Raw genomic sequence first — 18434 nt, 5'->3', positions numbered from 1 at the left:
CTGGGACACTACCCAAACCGATTTATTATCGTAATTTATCATATTACAGAAACTACTGAGAACTTGCACTTTTTGTGGAGACCCACAGGGTTCTATTTTAGGGACTATGAAATTGATTGAGAGAACTGAAATGGGAGATAACTGCAGTTGTTGTGTATATAAGTAAAATGTGGGCCTATATGTTAAAGGTATAGACTTTACACTAGGCTTGCAGGGTAAAGATATTGGCCTTTACTCGACCGGCTCCTCTAAGTAAAGTCCATAAAAGTTCTGTGCTAGTGCGAGTGTGTGAAAGGGGCTTATTTTAGCATCTAATTTAGGTACACTGTACACGGAACCCGGCTGCTGCAGTGTAGGCTACAAGCTACTCACTCATGACCATGACATTAGCAGTGCCCAACAAGGTGCCGTGTGGGTTGGAGGCTTCACACTGGTACACTGCACTGTCATTCGGCAGGGCCCGGAGAAGCATTATGGTGTCACCCTGCACTGTGCTGTGTGATGAGGAGTGATCTGGAAGGGAAAAGTTGGGGTTGGTTAAGTTTGGACATGTACTGTACTGTAGTTCATCTTTAGAAAGTGAAAATTAGCCATCTGGCTAAATCTGGCACATTTACATTATGAAATAATGATGTTGAATAATGTGTATTGTCCCTGTTATTTAAATAAAAAAAAGCAGATAATTATTGCAAATTATACCACAGTTAGTTCTGACCCTGCAATTTAAATGGCTGGGAGGCGTTTCATGAGTGACATTATTAGCCAATAATGCACTGTAACCGAAGCTTTTCATGTATTAATCCACCACATACAGGTAACCTAGCAAAGATGCAGCACTTACAAGCCAAATACAAACCAAATGCAATGTCATTAAACACCACTGAGAGGCTCTAGATCCCATAGTTCAACCACTTAGTTCATTTTTTTTTTACACTATCACTTCCCCAACCTCACTTACTTTCAAGTACAGTTACTCATGTTTGGGTATTCACATATTCACTTCTCAGAACTATTTTGTAACATATGCATATTTATATTTATATTTCTATGGCACATCAGTCACTTTTTATAATCAATGTCATTGCACCTTGTACTTTGCTCTGTTAATTATTTAACGACCATTAGCAACATCTACTGCACTGCTCCATTTACAGATAGCTCTTTTCTTTGTATAGTAAGTATCTATCTATCTATCTAGACAGTGCAGAAACGCCATGTCTCCAATAGGCGGCGCAGGGAAAGACACAGCCCCACAAATAAATAAGCCCAGCGATTCGAAAACACGCAACACATTATTACACACATTATCAGCCTCCAATATCAGCTTAAGAGTTGTTATTATTAAAATAAAAGCTTAAGTGCATATATTTTCCAGTTAATATAGGGTATTTTAAGCTGAATGTAAGGTGGACTCTTAAGACCTCGTAATTTTGCAGATCTTGCTGCTGGGGGGCGCCGAAGTAAACAAAACGTTAATTCTAAAAAAAAATAATAATAATATTTCAGTCAAACAAGCACTGGACTTTAATCTACACAGATTTCTCTCCTAAAATCCATTTATTAGGGTGAGTAAAGCACTTACGTTTATTTACAGTAACATAGATTTCCACAATTTTGACTGAAATGGTCGATAACGCAGAGCTTACAGCGCAGCTACAAGCAGAGCAGCTATGGAACTATTTTATCTTGAGTAGTGTTTATAACCAAACCGATCGCATTTTCTTATCCTGTTTAACTCAAAATCTTTCAATAAACAGCAGTGGCAATGGAACTGTGGTATAATCACAATAATACACCGGAGGGTCGTGCTATAACGTGTAATATTGGCACTGCTGGGCTGCTTGTGTCAATATGACACGCTATAGCACTCCCTCTCATGTATTATTGCTTAAATATTGGCTAAATATTTGCTAGCTGTGTCATGAATATGCTTTTCAGTCTTATAGGCCTGACAGAATCAATCACAAAAACTTTGAGAAAAATCTAAACAGAAACTATTGTGAATTATGTAGATAAGAAAACAGTATTGATCTTTTGTTATGTACTGTGTAGTTCTGATGTTTTTTTGCATGCTTGTCACTCTTAATATTTCTGATCATCCAAATGATTTAAATATTAGTCAAATTCAAATTCAGAAATTCAAGTTCAATTTCTCTAGCCACACTCAGGCCTGATTACTGCCACACCTGTTCTCAATCAAGAAATGTTTTAAATAGACAAAGCAAAGTAGACAAAAAGATACTTGAATACTAGACATCATGCCAATATCCAAAGATATTTTGCAACAAATAAGAAATTAATTAATTAATTCTTAATTAGAGTTCTATCTGTCTGGTAGGGCTGCAACGATTAGTCAATATAATCGACAATGGCGATTATTTAAATTTGTCGATTAATCGTTCATTTGTAACAGTCTCCAAAAGTTCCCAAACACAACAGATGACATATTTACTCACTAAATCTCATGTTTAGCTCTTTTTTTGTTGTTTTTAGAGATGGAGGACATGGCAGAAATAATCGTTGACTAATCGACCAATCGAAAAAATGATCATCAGATTAGTCGACTACCAAAATAATCATTATTTGCAGCCCTACTGTCTGGAAGGTTATAAAGCCATTTTTAAGTTTTAGGACTCCAGCAAAGCCAGTAAAAGTCATTATCCATAAATCAAAAACAAAAAGTGTTAAACTATATAGGGGCCATTCCACCGAATGGGTGCCATTTGCTTGTTGTATATTTGTTTTATTTTTTGGGCAGCTTTATTTAATTTTTTACAGGGTTTGGAAAAGGTTTCTAATTCGAAGATGGTTACAAAACTCATGTGACTTTAAAAAAGCATGTTTAAAAGCAAATCCACTCATTCCTTGGATTTTCTCTTAAGAAAGTCTTTATTTTAAAGAAATGGTTGACTGCATGTTTAAATTAGTTATATTTATTACACTCACTGGCACTCTTTTCTGTTACTGGCACTCACTCCTGTTATTGGAACTCATTCCTGTTACTGGCACTCATTCCTGTTACTGGCACTCACTCCTGTTACTGGAACATACTCCTGTTACTGGCACTCATTCCCGTTACTGGAATTCATTCCTGTTACTGGAACTCACTCCTTTTACTGGAACTCATTCCTGTTACTGGAACTCACGCCTGTTACTGGCACTCATTCCCGTTACTAGAACTCATTCCTGTTACTGGAACTCACTCTTGTTACTGGCACTCATTCCCGTTACTTGAACTAATTCCTGTTACTGGAACTCATTCCTGTTACTGGAACTCACTCCTGTTACTGGTACTCATTCATGTTACTGGAACTTACTCCTATTATTTGAACGCATTCCTGTTACTGGAACTCATTCCTGTTACTGAAACTCACTCCTGTTCCTGGCACTCATTCCCGTTACTAGAACTCATTCCTGTTACTGGAACTCACTACTGTTACTGGCACTCATTCCTGTTACTTAAACTCATTTCTGTTACTGGAACTCACTCCTGTTACTGGAACTCATTCCTGTTACTGAAACTCACTCTTGTTACTGGCACTCATTCCCGTTACTTGAACTCATTCCTGTTACTGGAACTCATTCCTGTTACTGGAACTCATTCCTGTTACTTTTTATGTTTAGAGTAACAGCAATTAAAGTAAAATAAATTAGTTTTTAGCATAAAATTACCAAAAACATAAAAAAAAAAATAGCTAAATTGTGGCTATGCTAATAGCATGAGGACACTAAGCACATTCTAGCTATATTCCCAAAATTTGTTTTTTTTTAAATAAACAAATAAGAATTAGAATTAAGAATTAATTAAAGTAACAGGAATGAATGTTGAGAATGACCTTCTTAGTCACAATAGTTACAATACGATAAAATATACAGACCAAAAAAAAAAAAATAATTTTGGTCTTCCCATGATCTTCAGAAGAACCAGCTGATGTCACTTCCTGTTGTAGATGTGATTCTTAGAAATGTTCTAGATGTGTCAGATAGGGTAATATTTTACGTAACAGGAATGAGTGAAAGCCAGGGACACAACTAAAATTTGTATTTTAACTTAAAAATTATGTATTTTTTTCTGGAAAAAAGAGTTTTTTAAAGCATAGAGTGAATTTTGAGTCACAACAAGGATTTTAATATTCATATTTAATTAGTAAAGCTTATATTTAGAGACTGGGGACCGGTAACAAATACTATTTCTTCAATGTTCTAAGTAGTTTTTATTTATTTATTTTTTTTATTATATATCTTACCTTTGCAATTAGGTCAATGTACAAAACACTATGCTTAAAAATAAAATGTGTTTTATTTTATTTTTTATTTTGTGTGCACATTTATACATGTCATTTCCTGGGGAATGGCTCCCATTCAGTGTGGAATGGCCAATAACCGTTTTTTTATTATTTATTTATTTTTATTTTTTTATCTAGTGATCAACACTTCTGTCCTACATGTAAAAAATAAGGTTTAATTCCCTGCCCAGACAAGCAATACAACCAACAAAAGTCTCTGAGGATTCTCTAGTTATATATATGCACCTACTGCACCTCTGTAACTTGATTAAAACTGTAAATTGCCCTGGATAGGAGGGTCTGCCAAATGCCATAAAACTTAAGGACATCTTAAAAGCCTGGTGTGGGGGTTCAACTCACCGTGGAAAGGTTTGCCGTTCCTCATCCATTTTACGGTGGGCTGTGGCTTGCCTGCAGCGTGACATTTGATGTGAACATCAGATCCAATCGTCACCACCTGACTCTTCACCGGCTCTTTGACCCAGCGAGGAGGTTCTGTGAAACAGGAGGGACTATTTATAACACAGTGCCGACTAGAGCAACACTGCCATCCTGTGTACATCAGTGAAAATGAGGCCTTAACCCTAAAACAGTTTAATTGTAATTTTAAGGTAGAATTGATACATATACAGTGTTTTCATGAACTATTTTCTATTTAACACCTTAAATGTATCTTCATTTTCTGTTTCACACACAGCACTAACTAATTTGCTCAGTAACAAAGTAACTAAATTATTCTCCTGCATATTTACAGCTCTTAAAAACTATGAGTTTCTTTGATTTTACCAAATTAAAAAACATCTGGAACTTAATCAAGAGAAAGATGGATGATCACAAGCCATCAAACCAAGCTGAACTACTTGAATTTTAACACCAGGAGTGGCATAAAGTTATCCAAAAGCAGTGTGTAAGACTGGTGGAGGAGAACATGCCAAGATACACAAAACTGTGATTAAAAAACAGGGTTATTCCACCAAATATTGATTTCTGAACTCTTAAAACCGTATGAATATGAACTTGTTTTTGTTTTGTTTTTTTGCATTATTTAAGGTCTAAAACCTCTGCATCTTTTTTTTGTTTTTTCAGCCATTTCTCATTTTCTGCAAATAAATGCTCTAAATGACTTTTTTTTTTTTTTTTGGAAAATCAGAGAAACTGTATATTTAGAAAAAAATAAAGCAACAAAAATGCAGCTTGAAACCTATTAAAATACAACCTGTTAATATTTTAAATCTGATAATAATTATTATGCATTTCCTGAGCTTACAGGACGTGCTTTTCAAATACATTTAACAAGCTAAACGATAGAGAACCAAGAAAGTAAAAAAAAAGCACAAAAAAAGAATGCAGGCTTAGGTGCTAGAGTAATATTCCAGGATTTTACTCAGTAATGCACACAATTATGAAGGTATTTATATACTGCAATATACAGCCCTCTTCTCTAAGGCTATTATTGAAGTTTCAGCAAGCCAGAGGGAAAAATACTACATAATCCTGCTTTAATAACCAAACCACACACTATTCTTTATTAATTTGTCCCTAAAATAATCCATATCTGGATCTAATTGACCTAAAATAATACAGTATCTTTACACTAATACTTTTGCCAACCCTCAGACATGCTTTTACATGTTTATCTTTTTCTTACATGTTTATCTGTCATCTTCTCATACAAACCAGTTTTATTCAGAGCTTGTCAGATCATGAATCACTGCATCTAGACACTGAGACCTCTGACGCTCCCTGATCTTTAGTTTTAATCTTCACACCCTTCCTTCAGGTTTATAGGCTGATAAATGATCTTTAAAGGGTGAATTTTTTAAATCTATAAAGGTGGTAATTACTTCAGTAGTTCACAAGCTAAAATCTATATAACCCCATTGTGTTCCTGCTACACATATAGTTCTCATTTGTACACGTTTCCAGCACCGAGAACACAAGCATGAATTAATGACTTATTTTATCTTAAAAATGAAGATCTTTAGAGCTGATGTTAAAAATACTATCAGACCAATATGTGTAAAAATTACAAGCAATTCTAGGACATGTTGATATTTCTACAAGACTGATTTCTATTTCTATAATATGAATTGCATGTTTAAATTGTATACATATTCATTGTGTTCATTTAAGCAGTGAGACTTCTTGCTCCTGTGCAGCTCTGCAACTTATAGTCTGTAAGTTTTATTTGCACCTTCACTGAGCCCTAGCTCATGTTTTTACCATAATTTACCATGTGTTTATAGTTTTACCATGTTTTTTACATTTTTACCACGTTTTATAGTTTTGCCATGTTTTTGTAGTTTTACCATATTTTTACCAAGTTTTACCATGTTTTACTGTGTTTTACTATGTTTTTAACATGTTTTACTAACGGGTGATTCTCATGAAGCTGCAGGGAACATGTCCATGACCATTTTTTTAAAATCAATAATTAATTCATAAAAACTCTGATATTGTGTGTAAAGCAAATAGGGAGTACTGTATGGATCAATTGTTTTCATCATCATATAAAATTATTTTTATATAAATTAAATAAAAAATATATAGAAATTCTCATTACCGTTATGTGTCCGTATCCCTTCTTTCTAATTTTAAGTTAAACCATATAAAAATTACTAAGCATATAAAATAAATAAAATAGGGTAAAGTCATTTTAAATATATATATTTATACATAATATAAATATTTTTTTTTCTTGATTTTAAACAAAATAACTGTGTCCGAACAAATTTTTTCTCATTACCGTTTCATGATTTCACCCCCTATAAAAAGTACACTGTGCCTTTAAATTGATCAGCTATCCCATGATGCATCACTTCAGACACAAGCTTCAAAATAGAGATAAGGTCAGTTGGTCACTCTTCTCTCCCTTTGAGAAATCTGTGTTAATATTGATAAAACTGTCCTCAGTTACACTGTTTATTATCATTACCGTTATGGTTTAATACTCATTACTTTAAAAAATATAAAAAATAAATTATTTCATGAATATTATCACAATATAAGGCTTTGACATCTGGCAAAGTTAAAGGTTGTTAGCATGTTAGCATTTTAAGTTATTTGTGAAATTAGCCAAGAGCATCTCATTTGATCATTTATGGTAATTCATTATATATATATATATATATATATATATATATATATATATATATATATATATATATATAAATATATATATATAAATAATTTATAACACTGTCATTGATATTTTTACTCTTTTGATTAGTCTAATGGTTATATTCTTTTTTTTTAATGACTGACAGAGATTGAACGCAAGAAGGCAGCAGCCAAGGCTAGAGTTTCTTGAAATTTGCTTGTTTTTCTGGTTACATGTTTTGTTACACAATTGCCTTAACTAAGTTTCATTACCGTTACATTAATTCTCATTACCGTTTTATTGTGTTCTCATTACCGTTATGGATCTAAAATGTTAATTTTTTAAAAATGTTTCACATCTTATCATAACTTTTCTTCATTTTACTATAGTATATCCCTCACCTGTTGTCCACATGAGTTTTTGATCAAACATATTCTAAAATCATTTCCATTAATTAAAACATTAAAATATATTTTACAAATGTTGTTTCGGTAATGAGAGTTGCTTAACTATAAATAAATAAATAAAAAAGATCAAAGTAATTGTCAAGGACTGTGCTGTTAAGTTGGTGGAATATGTTGTGGAAATATGAAATTAATCATCAAAAATGTTTTGAACCGTTGATCTAGCTTCGTCATTTACTGTAACGGTAATGAGAATTATTCTGGATCATATAAGATTCAAATGATAATAAAATTCTATTTAAAAAAATTATATGAAAAAATAATTAATATAGTAAAATACACATTCTATTTTAGCTTCTCAACTTGAAAAAATGCTGCAATGAGGTGAAAAACTTTTTTATGTTAATGTGAAGGTCTTCATGAGAATCACCCTAACATGTTTTACTATGTTTACTATGTTTTTATAGTTTCACCATGTTTTCACCATGTTTTATCATGTTTTTGTAGTTTTACCATGTTTTACCATGTTTTTGTAGTTTTACCATGTTTTACCATGTTTTTGTAGTTTTACCATGTTTTACCATGTTTTTGTAGTTTTACCATGTTTTTGTAGTTTTACCATGTTTTACTTTGTTTTTATAGTTTCACCATGTTTTAACACGTTTTACTATATTTATTTGGTTTTACCATGTTTTACTATGTTTTACTGTATTTTTAAAGTTTTACCATGTTTTTACCATGTTTTTACCATGTTTACTGTGTTTTACTATGTTTTTAAATTTTTACCATGTTTTTTTTAGTTTCACCATGTTTTACCATGTTTTACCATGTTTTACCGTGTTTTACTATGTTTTTAACATGTTTTACTGTTTTACTAACATGTTTTACTATGTTTTTATAGTTTCACCAAGTTTTCACCATGTTTTACCATGTTTACTGTGTTTTACTATGTTTTTAAATTTTTACCATGTTTTTTTTAGTTTCACCATGTTTTTACCATGTTTACTGTGTTTTACTATGTTTTTAAAATTTTCCATGTTTTTTTAGTTTCACCATGTTTTACCATGTTTTACTATGTTTTTAACATGTTTTACTGTTTTACTAACATGTTTTACTATGTTTTTATAGTTTCACCAAGTTTTCACCATGTTTTTACCATGTTTTTGTAGTTTTACCATGTTTTTGTAGTTTTACCATGTTTTTACCATGTTTTACTGTGTTTTACTATGTTTTACCATGTTTTTAAATTTTTACCATGTTTTATAGTTTCACTTTGTTTTACTATGTTTTTATAGTTTCACCATATTTTTACCATGTTTTTGTAGTTTTACCATGTTTTTACCATGTTTGACCATGTTTCTATAGTTTTAATATGTTTTACATTTTACTATGTTGTTACCATGTTTTTATAGTTTTACCATGTTTTACCATGTTTTACCATGTTTTACCACATGTTATTGTTTAACCATGTTTTATCTTGTTTTACTAGGTTTCAAAATGTTTTACCATGTTTTCAACACGTTTTACCATTTTTATAGTTTACCAAGTTTTGACGATGTTTTATTAGTTTTACCATATTTTATCTTTTTTTTAGTTTTACCATGTTTTCATAATTTTACCATCTTTTACCATGTTGTTTATTTTTACCATGTTTTTTTTATAATTTTACTATGTTTTATCACTTTACCATGTTTTATAGTTTTACCATATTTTACTAGGTTTTTTTTAAAAAAACTATGTTTTTATAGTTTTACCTTGTTTTTAAAGTTTTCCAATATTTTAACATTTTTTTATAGTTTTACTATGGTAATACCATGTTTTTATATTTTTACCATGTTTTTATCGTTTTACCATGTTTTTTATATTTTTACCATTTTTTTATATTTTTACCATGTTTCTTATAGTTTTACCATATTTTTTTTAATATAATTTATCATATTTTACCATGTTTTTATAGTTTTACCAAGTTTTTTATAATTTTACCATGTTATTATAGTTTTACCATGTTTTATCATGTTTTACTATGTTTTTATAGCTTTACTGTTTTACCATGCTTTTACCATGTTTTACTATATTTTACTATATTTTTACTATATTTTACCATGTTTTTATAGTTTTAGCATGCTTTACCATGTTTTACTATGTTTTACTGTATTTACCACATTTTATTATTTTACCATGTTTACCATATTTTACAACATTTTATTGTTTTACCATGTTTTTATAGTTTTACCATGATTTTACCATGTTTTACTACGTTTTACTGTTTTACCATGTTTTAACCATGTTTTTACCATGTTTTATAGTTTTACCATGTTTTATAGTTTTACCATGTTTTTACCATGTTTTATAGTTTTACCATGTTGTATAGCTTTACCATGTTTTTACCATGTTTTATAGTTTTACTTTGTTTTTACCATGTTTTACAATGTTTTTTAGCATGTTTCTAAAGTTTTACCATGTTTTATCGTGTTTTACTATGTTTTAAAATGTTTTCACAATGTTTTATTGTTTCACTGTTTTTTACCATGTTTTCTAGTTTTACTATATTTTACCTTTTTTAGTTGTACCATGTTGTTTTAGTTTTTTACCATGTTTTTACCACGTTTTATAGTTTTACCATGATTTTACCATCTTTTATAGTTTTACCATGTTTTTTACCACATTTTATAGTTTTACCATGTTTTATTATGTTTTTATAGTTTCACCATGTTTTACCACGTTTTATAGTTTTACCATGTTTTTACCATGTTTTATTGTTTTACTGTGTTTTTACCATGTTTTATAGTTTTACCATGTTTTTACCACGTTTTATAGTTTTACTGTGTTTTTACCACGTTATATAGTTTTACCCTGTTTTTACCACTTTTTATAGTTTTACCATGTTTTTACCACGTTTTATTGTTTTACTGTGTTTTTACCATGTTTTATAGTTTTACCATGTTTTTACCACTTTTTATAGTTTTACCATGTTTTTACCACGTTTTATAGTTTTACTGTGTTTTTACCACGTTATATAGTTTTACCCTGTTTTTACCACTTTTTATAGTTTTACCATGTTTTTACCACGTTTTATAGTTTTACCATGTTTTTACCACGTTTTATAGTTTTACTGTGTTTTTACCACGTTTTATAGTTTTACCATGTTTTTACCACGTTTTATAGTTTTACCATGTTTTTACCACGTTTTATAGTTTTACTGTGTTTTTACCACGTTTTATAGTTTTACCATGTTTTTACCACGTTTTATTGTTTTACCATGTTTTTACCATGTTTTATTGTTTTACTATGTTTTTACCATGTTTTATAGTTTTACCATGTTTTTACCACGTTTTATTGTTTTACTGTGTTTTTACCACGTTTTATAGTTTTACCATGTTTTTACCACGTTTTATAGTTTTACCATGTTTTTACCACGTTTTATAGTTTTACCATGTTTTACCATGTTTTTACCACGTTTTATAGTTTTACCATGTTTTACCATGTTTTTACCACATTTTATAGTTTTACCACGTTTTATAGTTTTACCTTGTTTTTATCACGTTTTATTGTTTTACCATGTTTTTACCACGTTTTATTGTTTTACTGTGTTTTTACCACGCTTTATTGTTTTACCATGTTTTTACCACGTTTTATTGTTTTACTGTGTTTTTACCACGTTTTATAGTTTTACCATGTTTTTACCACGCTTTATTGTTTTACCATGTTTTTACCACGTTTTATTGTTTTACCATGTTTTTACCACGTTTTATTGTTTTACCATGTTTTTACCATGTTTTATTGTTTTACCATGTTTTTATCACGTTTTATTGTTTTACCATGTTTTTATCAGGTTTTATTGTTTTACCACGTTTTATAGTTTTACCACGTTTTATAGTTTTACCATGTTTTTATCACGTTTTATTGTTTTACTATGTTTTTACCACGTTTTATTGTTTTACCATGTTTTTACCACGTTTTATTGTTTTACCATGTTTTTACCATGTTTTATTGTATTACCATGTTTTTACCACGTTTTATTGTTTTACCATGTTTTTAGCACGTTTTATTGTTTTACCATGTTTTTACCACGTTTTATTGTTTTACCATGTTTTTACCAAGTTTTATAGTTTTACCATGTTTTTATCAGGTTTTATTGTTTTACTATGTTTTTACCATGTTTTATAGTTTTACCACGTTTTATAGTTTTACCATGTTTTTATCACGTTTTATTGTTTTACCTTGTTTTTATCACATTTTATTGTTTTACTATGTTTTTACCATGTTTTATAGTTTTACCATGTTTTTACCACAGTTTATAGTTTTACCATGTTTTTACCACGTTTTATTGTTTTACTGTGTTTTTACCACGTTTTATAGTTTTACCATGTTTTTACCACGTTTTATAGTTTTACCATGTTTTTACCACGTTTTATAGTTTTACCATGTTTTTAGCACGTTTTATTGTTTTACTGTGTTTTTACCACGTTTTATAGTTTTACCATGTTTTTACCATGTTTTATAGTTTTACCACGTTTTATAGTTTTACCATGTTTTTACCACGTTTTATAGTTTTACCATGTTTTTACCACGTTTTATAGTTTTACCATGTTTTTAGCACGTTTTATTGTTTTACTGTGTTTTTACCATGTTTTATAGTTTTACCTTGTTATTTTCATTACGATCATCAGAATGATTTTAAAGCTGTTATCTGAGGTAAAATGTTTACATCATGTTGCTTTAAGAAGTAAAGTGAGAAGAATTGAGTGCAGACCTTCTACATGAACGTGGAAGTAGTGGAGAGCTTCACCCAGTCCGTTACTGGCTTTACACATGTACTTCCCACTGTCCTCTTCACTGACTTTAGATATAGTCAGCAGCTTCCCATAGTTCTTAATATTGGAGCGTTTTGGTAACTTCTCTCCAGGCTTGCTCCATTCGATCGCTGGCGTGGGGCTAACACACACACACACACACAGAGAGCCAGGCATTATTAATCTATTATCATCACATACAATACATTACCTTAATTAATTATCTTTATAGGTGGAATAAACACCACAGCATATGCTGCAAATGACGTGCTAAAAGAATTAGCAATGCATCAGTAAAAATAAAAGAAAAAGTGGAAAAATTAAGTGAAAAGACAGAATCCTTCACAATTTGAATGACTTATAATGTTAATTTTCAATGTAGGAATGAGAAGGTGTTTCTGGACTTTTGACTGGAAGTGAACATTATTTGTAAACAAAACACAACACATTTAAAATATTACTTTTGTCAAATGTTTGATTTTTGTGCATATTTAAAAAGAATAAAATAATTAAGCAATAACATCATGGCTGTGATTTGGTCGTAGGCACAAGCCGAAGGCCATAAATCATCACAGCCGTAGGCTGACCATATTTTCATTTGGGTAAACCAGGACACCTGTCTAAATGAAGTCAACACCTAATTTGCATAATACATGTTTTTAAAGCTGTAAAGGATTAGGGTTGTGGGAGTGAAAAAAGTGTGTAAAAATATCCTAAATATGTTAGAAATGATACAAATTAACAACTTCTGTTGCTTTTTAAATAGGCCGTCACTTTTTTACGGTAACTTCATTTTTACGTGAATTACATAAATGAGTTTTTTGCCATTTTCTTAAATGTTATTATAAGAGCAGCACTTTTTGAAAAAAAAACGGGACGCCCGGGACAGGACGTGAAATACGGACATGTCCCGGGAAATACGGACGTTTGGTCACCCTATTCTATTGCTTTTATACAACAGTTTTTTTTTTACAAAATAAATTAAGAAAATAAATCTAAGAACTTTAAGAAATTCAGTTTGAATATGCTTTAATATGGACTGTGCCTTCCGCCAAAAAGTAGTTCCACAACAACTGTAACAGAACTGAAACTTAACTACAAAACTGTGTACGGTTCAGGCAGACTAACACCACGAAAGTTAGCTTGAAAGCAAAATTGGGAATAAGCGAAGATGGTAAACGATAGGACCATGAAATAACTAATAACTAATACTCTCCTCTCCTGCTTTGTGGAGTCGACTTCAGGGGAAAGCTGCACATTTTTTGAGCATTTCTGCCTGTTTGCTGAGTGTTAGTGTTGGTTGGCATGCCGGCTGGACTGTGGTTAGGTTAGCGTAGCTTGCTTTAGCTCAGAATTAACTTAGCTTAGCCTAGCCTGGCTAGTTAACTTTCTGTTCTGGCCGTCAGACGTCATTAGCAGAGCGATTTTCCTTCCCTTTTTTCCACAAAAGACGAGCCAGCGCTGCGGGCGAGCGGGCAAGCATGCTGTGGCTGAGCGCTAGCCTGTGCTAAGCTAACGCTGCTGCTGCTGGTGCCGGTGGTTCAAAACTGTACTGTGTATATAAATACGCCGTTACTTGGCAACGTGTCAGCGGAGTGATACAAGTTTAGTGTGAGAAGACCGTGATGTTATCACAAATATCAGCACGGCTAGAACACTTCTCAACCAATCAGATTGTGAGGTCGGAACTAACTGTTATATAGTATAATAACTCATAACAGCAGTAAGAAAAGTGTACACTTACAACCCCTCTGCAATACACTCCAGCTCCAGCTCCTCTCCTTTCACTATGTGTACTTGAGACTGATTATCAGAGGGCACCAGAAGATTTGGTTTCTTCTTCAAATCTGAAATGACAATACACATCTTATTACTTTACATTTATATATTTAAAAGGAACATTAACTCAAAAATAGTGCAGATATTAAAAAATATATATATAAAGTAGATTCACTCACCAACATATTCCTTACTGCTGAAGTTTACTAGAAAGATAAAAAGCATCACAAACGTTTAGTACATGAATACAATGCCATACAGAAGAAGACATGTACTAGTATTAATATTTTATGTAGCAGGAAACACATACAGGGCTTGACGTCGATAGCCATGGCGTTTTTCTGCACGATGGTGCGGATTCTACCGAAGGAGGCGAAACAGCAGTAGTCACTGCGGCTGTCTTTGCTCATGGTGTTTGAGAAGTAGAGGTTTCCATTAAGGCTCATGGACACTCTGTTATCCTGCTCAATGTGCTGAAGACCTGGGAACAAAACCAAGAGGCCAGTTAGCATCGCATGAGCACCCAGAGCCACTAATAAGGCCACCTTTCAAAAAGCTCAAAGCTATTGTGTGGAGCTGGAGAATACAAGGCATCAAAACCTAGTAAATTTCCACTGTTCTGTTCCCCAGAACTTTGGGAGTTATGGCCTTTCAGTTTGACATCTGAAGAGTTATATGTTTATAGAAGAGTTATAGTATAACAGAGTTATATGTTTGTACTGACGTCTAAATGTATTTTATAGCTTTAGAGTACATGCGATTTACGGTTTATACAATTGCTTTTTTAGCGAAATCATTTTTGAACAAAAGTATTTTAACAATATTACCATTTTATTGTTAAAAACTTTTACAAATGAACATATATAGCTCTGTAAAAAAAATAAGAGACCACATCAGTTTCTAAATCTTGATTTTGCTATTTATAGGTTAATGTTTGAGTAAAATGAACATTGTTGTTTTATTCTATAAACTACAGACAACATTTCTCCCAAATTCCAAATAGAAATATTGTCATTTAGAGCATTTGTTTGCAGAAAAAAAACCAAAAAGGATGCAAAGCTTTCAAGACCTCAAATAATGCAAAGAAAACAAGTTCATATTCATAAAGTTTTAAGAGTTTCAGAGAAATCAATATTTGGTGGAATAACCCTGGTTTTTAACCACAGTTTTAATGCATCTTGGCATGTTCTCCTCCACCAGTCTTACACACTGCTTTTGGATAACTTTATGCCTTTACTCCTGGTGCAAAAATTCAAGCAGTTCCGCTTGGTTTGATGGCTTGGGATTATCCATCTTCCTCTTGATTATATTCCAGAGGTTTTCAATTTGATAAAATCAAAGAAACTCATTATTTTTAAGTGGTCTCTTATTTGTAATGAACTGTATCAGACTAAAGCATGTGGAAAGCATGGACACTGGTTTTATTCCCGTCCATTCTACACTATAAAAATAAAGGCAAAGTTATGTGCCAAATTTTGTCAAATTTGCAACGAGAGCCTGTGCATTAGGGAGCGGATCCAGAGTCAAGTGTCTAAACCAGAGACTGTAAAAAAGATGGACGCCGTGTCGCCGTTCCCATTTATTTTATGAAAATGAAGCCAAAATCTTCCGCCATGTTGGCGATCCTGACACCAGAGTCTGCGCAGTAAAGACCAGAGGAGGGAGAAAGATTGTGGAGAGACCGCCTACTCATTTAAATAACCCCGCCCCTGAGGGCTGTCTCGCGGTCACAGGCTGCAGAGCGGAGCTGACGGTCTGTTATTGGTCCCGCCCATAACCAGCCTTTTCACAATAACCACACCTTTTTGAATAGAGCTGAAAAACGTTTTAAAAAATGTATTCCGTGGGGATATAAAAATTTGACAATATAAGCAGAGGTTACACTAGCTGTTGCATTTAAATAATGGAGGTAGAATTACAGTATATTGGAAAAAAAAACGTGATTGAAAGTTGTCTGTTTTGCCATTGAAACCTATGGGGATGGGTGTAGTTACACAGCTTTCTGAAACCGAACAGCAGGGGGCGCCCGACCTGTGGTGGCTTCACTTTTGAGAGACGATGCTCTGTCCAGCTATACACAGTCTATGGTCTAAACATTTGCTAGGCCCCTCCCCTTTTCCAAGACCAAGTGTCTCAGACTGCTTTTATTGAGTTTACTCTGCAGCCTAAATAAAAAACCATAGGCGCATTGGCATTCTCTGTAAAAAAAAAAAAAATCAGACAACAGCAGCATAAAGAATTTTAGATAAATTCTGTTTAATTCAGTAAGAATTCATTTTTTTTGTGTATCAGAGACACACTTTTAAAAAAAACTAAAACATAACTTTTTGCTTTTCATTTTTTAGTCGCCCTAAAAAGGGCTAGTGACACCCGTGAAAAGCTGTATCCATACAGTTTAGAAAACTGTAATGTTACATCTGGAAAAAAGATTGAATAAAATAATTCACAACCTACTAATCAAAAAAATATTCATGATGAAAAATGCACTTGAGATAAAGCTTCAAAAATGAATATGCTGCGCTTGAACCTGTTCCATTTGACCCCATATTAGGTTGTGCCTAGTTACTACTTCATAAACAAGATCTGGTGCATCTGCATCTTCTGACTCATCAGCAATAAACTCTCTAAACTTCTATTTGACAGGCTCATGGGTACATAGCGTACATATTAGCTCCATCATGGTTGCCAAAAGAATGAAGCAGATAGTAATAAATTTTTTCTGAGATGAGGTGGGTGTGGTAGAGAGGTAAAGAACAAGGAACGAATCATCTAGAGCAGAACTAGGAACTACTGGCTAAGGTGAAATGCGTAAATCAATACTGTGTGGTCAAATGTTTGTAGACACCAGTTATAATAAATGCACTGAGATACTTTAACTTGCAGTCATTGCTATGACTTTGCTATGAAGTTGCACTATGATTGGGAGATCGCTGGTTAGAATCCTGTTTATGCAGCTTGCCATTAGTTGCTGGAGGCAACGGAGGCCCGAAAGAGCACAATTGCCCTTGCTCTCTCTGGGTGGGTAGATGGCGCTCTCTCCCCACAGGGCGTCTGTGAACTGATGTATCTGAACCGAGTCGCTGCACTTTCCTCCGAGTGCGCTGTGATGCTACACAGCAATGCTGCATCAGCAGCAGTTTGAAAAGAGGCGGTGGCTGACTTCACATGTATCGGAGGAGGCATGTGCCAGTCTACATATTCCTGGTGTTGGGGCAACACTAGTGATAGGGGGAGTCATATGTACAAATATACACACAAACAGCTTGTCTAGTCCCTGTAAAGAAGTGTAGCCAATAGAATAGGACTCTCTGGAGCAGATCACTGGAGTTCTCTGGAGAGATGGTATAAAGAACAAACACTAGGGAAGTAAAACAAACACTGAAGCTACTGAAACAAGGACTATAAAACAAAGGATTAACCATAAGACTAATAAACAAATAAGCAAAATAAGCAAAGAAACATAAACTAAAGAAAACAAACCAGAAGCTAAACTTACACAAAAATCAAACACAAGACTGGGTCTACTAAGACAGACAAGGGACACCTGTGGAAGTAACGAGGGGGCGGGCTTACAAATGAGACAGAAGGAATTACAGATGACAGGGCGGGGCTAAGGCGGAGACAAGACCAAAAACAAAACAGAGCCGTGTGAAGCACATGGAGCACACGGGGAGGTAAACAAAACAATAGAACAGAGGACAGGAGCAGGAAGGAAGAAAAAAAAGAAGAAAAAAAAACACTGACACAGGCTAAGGTGTGACAGGTGATGCTTTTTATCCAATAGTTTTCGGATTAGTTAGGGATGAGATGGGGTGAAGATCATACAATATTATGAGATCTCTGGTGCTCTTATCATAAAATGCAACCAAATCTTTACAGCAATGCTCTAAAATCTAATAAAAAGCTTTCTCCGGACAGTAAAGACAGATACTCCAACCATACCGGTTTTGGAAGAAACAACAAATAAGCGAGTGTCCCAGTACCTTTGTCCATATAGCTCTGGTACTGGTTTATTTCAGTATAGTAAATATCAATAAACATAATTTGATAGGACTCTTAGAGCTCTCAGTAT

At 32.9% G+C, this 18434-nt stretch overlaps 1 protein-coding gene across 8 annotated transcripts in view; it reads right to left on the bottom strand.

Annotated features, from left to right (window-relative positions):
* chl1a (cell adhesion molecule L1-like a) overlaps positions 1 to 18434 on the bottom strand; it is a 148987-nt gene that overhangs the window by 57512 nt on the left and 73041 nt on the right. For all 8 annotated transcript variants that reach the window (XM_049462757.1, XM_049462761.1, XM_049462756.1 and 5 more), the window contains exons 6-11: positions 14673 to 14843; positions 14542 to 14568; positions 14328 to 14430; positions 12544 to 12725; positions 4647 to 4781; positions 373 to 513 (exon numbers count right to left, since the gene is read on the bottom strand). In XM_049462757.1, coding sequence (XP_049318714.1) covers positions 373 to 513; positions 4647 to 4781; positions 12544 to 12725; positions 14328 to 14430; positions 14542 to 14568; positions 14673 to 14843 — 759 coding nt within the window. The remainder of the gene's footprint in view (positions 1 to 372; positions 514 to 4646; positions 4782 to 12543; positions 12726 to 14327; positions 14431 to 14541; positions 14569 to 14672; positions 14844 to 18434) is intronic.

The sequence above is a fragment of the Astyanax mexicanus genome, chromosome 13 (genome assembly GCF_023375975.1).
Source record: "Astyanax mexicanus isolate ESR-SI-001 chromosome 13, AstMex3_surface, whole genome shotgun sequence".
Classification (NCBI taxonomy): Eukaryota; Metazoa; Chordata; class Actinopteri; order Characiformes; family Acestrorhamphidae; genus Astyanax; species Astyanax mexicanus.
The sequence above is the reverse complement of the archived record's forward strand: the minus strand, read 5'-3'. Positions and strand labels throughout refer to the sequence as shown.